The 4,453-nt window shown below is 55.6% G+C and overlaps 1 protein-coding gene across 1 annotated transcript; it reads left to right on the top strand.

The window, feature by feature from the left end:
• Window positions 1-2,541: 2,541 nt before the first annotated feature.
• PtA15_8A713 (uncharacterized protein) lies at window positions 2,542-4,453 on the top strand (the record flags this gene model as incomplete). The annotated part of the gene is made up of 4 exons (XM_053172171.1): window positions 2,542-2,800; window positions 2,867-2,930; window positions 2,988-3,091; window positions 3,162-4,453. 4 exons carry the CDS (start codon window positions 2,542-2,544, stop codon window positions 4,451-4,453), a joined length of 1,719 nt encoding a protein of 572 aa, XP_053023361.1.

Raw genomic sequence — 4,453 nt, 5'->3', positions numbered from 1 at the left:
TTTGATTGGTTACCGTTGTTGGATCCAAACGGTCGCAAGATTGCCTTGGCAATCAAATTGAGGATATGCGCAAAACAGCGTATCCGTTGGGGTTCACCCTTGAAGCGGGGCCACTTGAGCTGATTTATCATTGCTTTGTTGTGAGACGCGTTATCTGAAACAATTCCGCAAATCTAGGGAAACGCCGTGAATAATCAGTTCAAGAGACATGTTGGTGATAATTAAAAAAAATGAATTACGTACCTTATCTTGGACTCCAAACTTCTCAACAACCATTTGAACAATCTTGGCCAAGTATTCGCCAGTGTGGCTCTGTGATAGTTTAATGAAGTCGAGGGGCATAGATTCCACTTTGTGTTTCGTACTGTCCTCCTGATGAAGCCAGTAGATGATAATACCAAGAATGTCGAAGCCGTTTGGAGACTGCCAAGCACCGACTCCAAGATACATTGCCCCGTTATGGTCCTGTGGAAAAAAAACACATTGCATCAGCGTAAAAGTAAGAAAGCAACACTTATCTTTGCTCACCTTCAACTGGAGCTTGAAGTCTTCCTGTACAGCGGTGTACAGAGCATGGATAGACCGCGAGATTGTGCGTTGATTGGGTAAGTGCTTGAGGACAGTTGGATGTAAAATGCCTTTGAGGCTTTCGTCTTCCAGTGCCGAGAAAGGACGTGCAGCCTCCGCACACCACATAGCACACTTTTGAACAACCTGTTCAAAGGGAAAAGTCAAAGTGTGTAAAAACATAACATTGGACACTCAGAACTTACTTCGCGTGCATCAATTTCTCCAGTACCTGTGACTCCGAGCAATGCAAGAGTCTGCATTTCTTGCTTGGCTTGTTTTTTCTTGAGACAGACAGCCGCATGCTTCAGGAGGTTGCTACAAGATGAGTCATTTGTTGGGTGATTGATCCTGACACCACACCTAGATGGAGGAGACGAATCAGCATGGATTTGGGTGGTAAGGAGATGTGTGCTTGTAAAGAAACTCACTCTTTACAAGGGTATGCAATCATTCTTCGGCCGTGCTTGTTGAGATGGTTGGATAGCTCGGGGACATCATATGAAGTGTAACTAGAACTGACCGCGGTCCTAGCTATTTTTTGTGCTTGAGCTGTTGGTTTTATTTAGATTCATTCCATCAGCACGCTTTAGCAAGCAGGTCAGAAAAAAAAGAACAAGACACTGACACAGCTCCTCTTGATCTGTCGGCGGTTGGGTTGATCCAGGACCAGGTGCCGCACTGGTTGTTTGATCTGATTTTCCCCTCTCGTCATTTGATTCACCCTTGTGCGGTGACTTTGATATAGGCACATGTCTCCCTTGAGCCGATGGGGTAGCTGGGCTGGGAGAACTGGAGATAGAGCGTTGGTTTTTCTTGCGCAGAAGAGAGCTGGTGGACATGGACGTTTGATTTTTGCAACAGGATCTCATGGAGGGCTGATGTGGGAAGTGATTGGAATTGGAGTCAAATCCAGAAGGGGGGCGGGGATCGAACTTAAGTGTGGCCCACTCCGATCGGAGGCGGGGCGGGGGATATATCCAGCCAAAAAAAGGAGCCGAGGCCGGGGATTACCTCTACTGATATTGGATATTGGCGGGTATCAAGCAGAGGTACCCGGGTACTGCCTCATTTTTCGGCCAAAATCAGATACCCAGACCCGTACTTGGCACCCGCGGCGGCGGTACCCGCCAAGCTGATGAGTACCGCCCGGGCGGTACCCGATTGCCATCTTTAGGCAGCGGTCTGATGCCCAGGATATGTGATATCAGCAGCCCCGGCTCTGGGTTATGTATGTATATAGTATATAGTATATATTCTGGTGCTTTATAGGGGCCCCTGGACCCATAGCGGGCCTATGCAAGCTCCTCTGGGGCCCAAATAGCCCTGTATGGAAATCTGAGAGACTATTCGATTTCATGCAAATATTCAACATAAAATCTGCCCCACCATTATTTGAATCAAATCAAATACAAATACAAATACTCAAATCAATTTGATTTGAAGTGCTATGGTCTGAGTGTGATCTGCAGGGGTTTTCCTGGGTGCTCAGCTAGCCACTACTGCTTTGTTACAATTCATTGAACATGAGTTGTGAGTGTTGAGCAATGAAATGGATTGTTGGATGGGCTGATTGTGTTTTTTTTGGACTGATTGTGTTGTCATGACACAGCAGAAATGAACAATGTAGATTGAGAGCATTCACATGCATTGAAGTTGACAATTCTGGGGAACTTGAGCTGGCTGGTGATTGATTATAACCCCGCCGGGTCAGCAAGCCTCTGCATGCATGATTTCAGGTTTAGTTGGCTAGCCTGAAGCTGAGATTGAGCCTTAGGCTGGGGGGCATTTCTGATGTCAGTGGAGGACTTCCTGTGATAAAGGCTTGATCTGGAGAGAAATTAGGCTCAACCCTCCTGATTGAGATTGTGTTGACTGCGGCTGGAGATGTGCAAGCGCGCGTTCTGATTGGTCAGGATTGGTGTCCGCCGCTGCGCCCAGGCGTTGTGGTAGCTGCTCGATGGTTTTTATGCTATGGGTCGATGGGCTGCTGGTGTGTGGTGTGCTTGTACTGTCGCGACGCGCAGGGTGAGGCTGTCTTGTCCCTTCCCCCTGCCTGGCCTCCACTGGCCCGTGCCCTCGCCCTCCACACGAAACCACTGCCAGCATCAGCCATCCTGCAGCAGGCCAGCCGACGCCCACCCACCCCACCCCGGCGACATGCCGCCCAAGAGACCCAAGCCATCCGCCTCCCGCTCGGCCGACTCCCCCTGGCGCAGGTGTCCCCGAGCACGTCAGTCGGGCCCTCTCCTGCTCCCCCAGTCCGACTCCCTCCTGACCACTCCTGTCCCCCACACAGCCTGTCTGGTCTCCTATCACCCCAAGAACGCCCACCGCCACCTGGCCAGCTGCCGATACTTCTCGTACGTCTCTCCCTCCCTCCCCCGAGCGCCGCCCGCAGTCTCATCCTCTCTTCCCAGCTGCTCCAACGAGCACTGCAGCTTCCTGGGCACCCAGACCCAAGTCGATGACCACGAGTCCGGCTGTCCCTACGGCCTTCGCTCCGAGGAAATCGGCACAACCGGTCGGTCCTCCCCTGTCCGCCCTCAAACGCATGCGTGTCCCCGCTGACCCGCGTCTGTCTGCATCCAAAGATCCCCTCTCCGAGTCGCCCTCCGAAGTCCTCGACATCCTCACCTCGCCCAACCGTGTCCACAGCTACCCCACCGACCCCTCCAGCGGCGTCTCGCCTGCTTCCTCACACACGAAGCCCTGTGTCGCTCGCCAGGCGCGCCTCGACTCCCAGGACGATGATCCGCCCAGCTCCTGCGACGGCAGCCCCGTCCAAAGCTCGTCCCGGCTGACCAGGCTCACCATGCCGAGCGACTCGGCGACGATCACCCGCGCCCGGCCCGGCCAGCGCCGCTCGACCCTCGACCCGTACGACCCCTCCGCCAAGCGCATCTTCTCGCTGCCCGACGAGGCCATCCACCCCGGCCTCAAGCCGGGCCCTCCGAAGCCCGCCAAGTGCTCCTCGCCGGTGCCCCCTCCACCCACCCGCCGACTGGCCACCTACGAGCTGCAGCGCTACCGCCCCGAGCCGCGCTCGCTGCGTCCCCGCCTGCTCTCCACGGACACCAAGCCCTCACCCAAACTGCTCGCACAGAACCAACAGCACCAGGAGAAAGAGGAGGAGGGGATCGCAGAAGCACTGGCCCACTCGGAGGCCCAGCTCGAGGCCGTCAAGGAGTGCTACAGCGCCCTGCTCAAGTCCTTCGACGACATCGCCTACTCGATCTCCCAGAACAAGGCCTCCCACGAGCTCCAGGAAGAGCTCGGCCGGGTGCCGCTGGAGGAGTTCGACCGGGTGCTCTCGGAGCTCAACGAGGACGGCGTGCCCGAGCGGGCCTTCCTGGCCGACATCGTCCGCGACGACTTCGCCGACCATGTCGACGACGACGACGACGATGATGATGATGATGACGAGCAGAAGGAGTGCACCAGAAGGGCGGCGACGGGGAAGAAAAAGAAGAAGAAGAAGAACCTGGGACGCCCAACGACGCCGGCCGGGCGGATGAAGAGCCCGGATTCCTCGTCCGACGCCGGCTTCGACCCCCACGAACTACTGACCTCAGACGAGCTGGCGGACCAAGTCCGGCTGAAGATCGCCGCCGCCGAGGCCAAGTCCTCGTCGCCGCTGCCTCTCGACAGTCCCTCGAACGTCTTCGGCCGCAAGCGCAAGCGGCCCGACCCCGCATCTTCCCCCCTGCCCCTCCCGACCAGGTTCGTCCATAAGCTCGCCGATACAACTATCGACCTTGGCGACGAAATCCAGCCCGGCCTTCCCTCCTGCTGTAACTTTAATAAACTCATCCAGGCCGCTAAGGCGCGCATCCAGACCAGACTCGACCTGCGCAACCAACGCCTCCGCTCCCCGTCCCCGTGA

The sequence above is a fragment of the Puccinia triticina genome, chromosome 8A (assembly GCF_026914185.1).
Source record: "Puccinia triticina chromosome 8A, complete sequence".
Taxonomy (NCBI): Eukaryota; Fungi; Basidiomycota; class Pucciniomycetes; order Pucciniales; family Pucciniaceae; genus Puccinia; species Puccinia triticina.
This window is presented reverse-complemented; position numbering and strand designations above follow the sequence as displayed.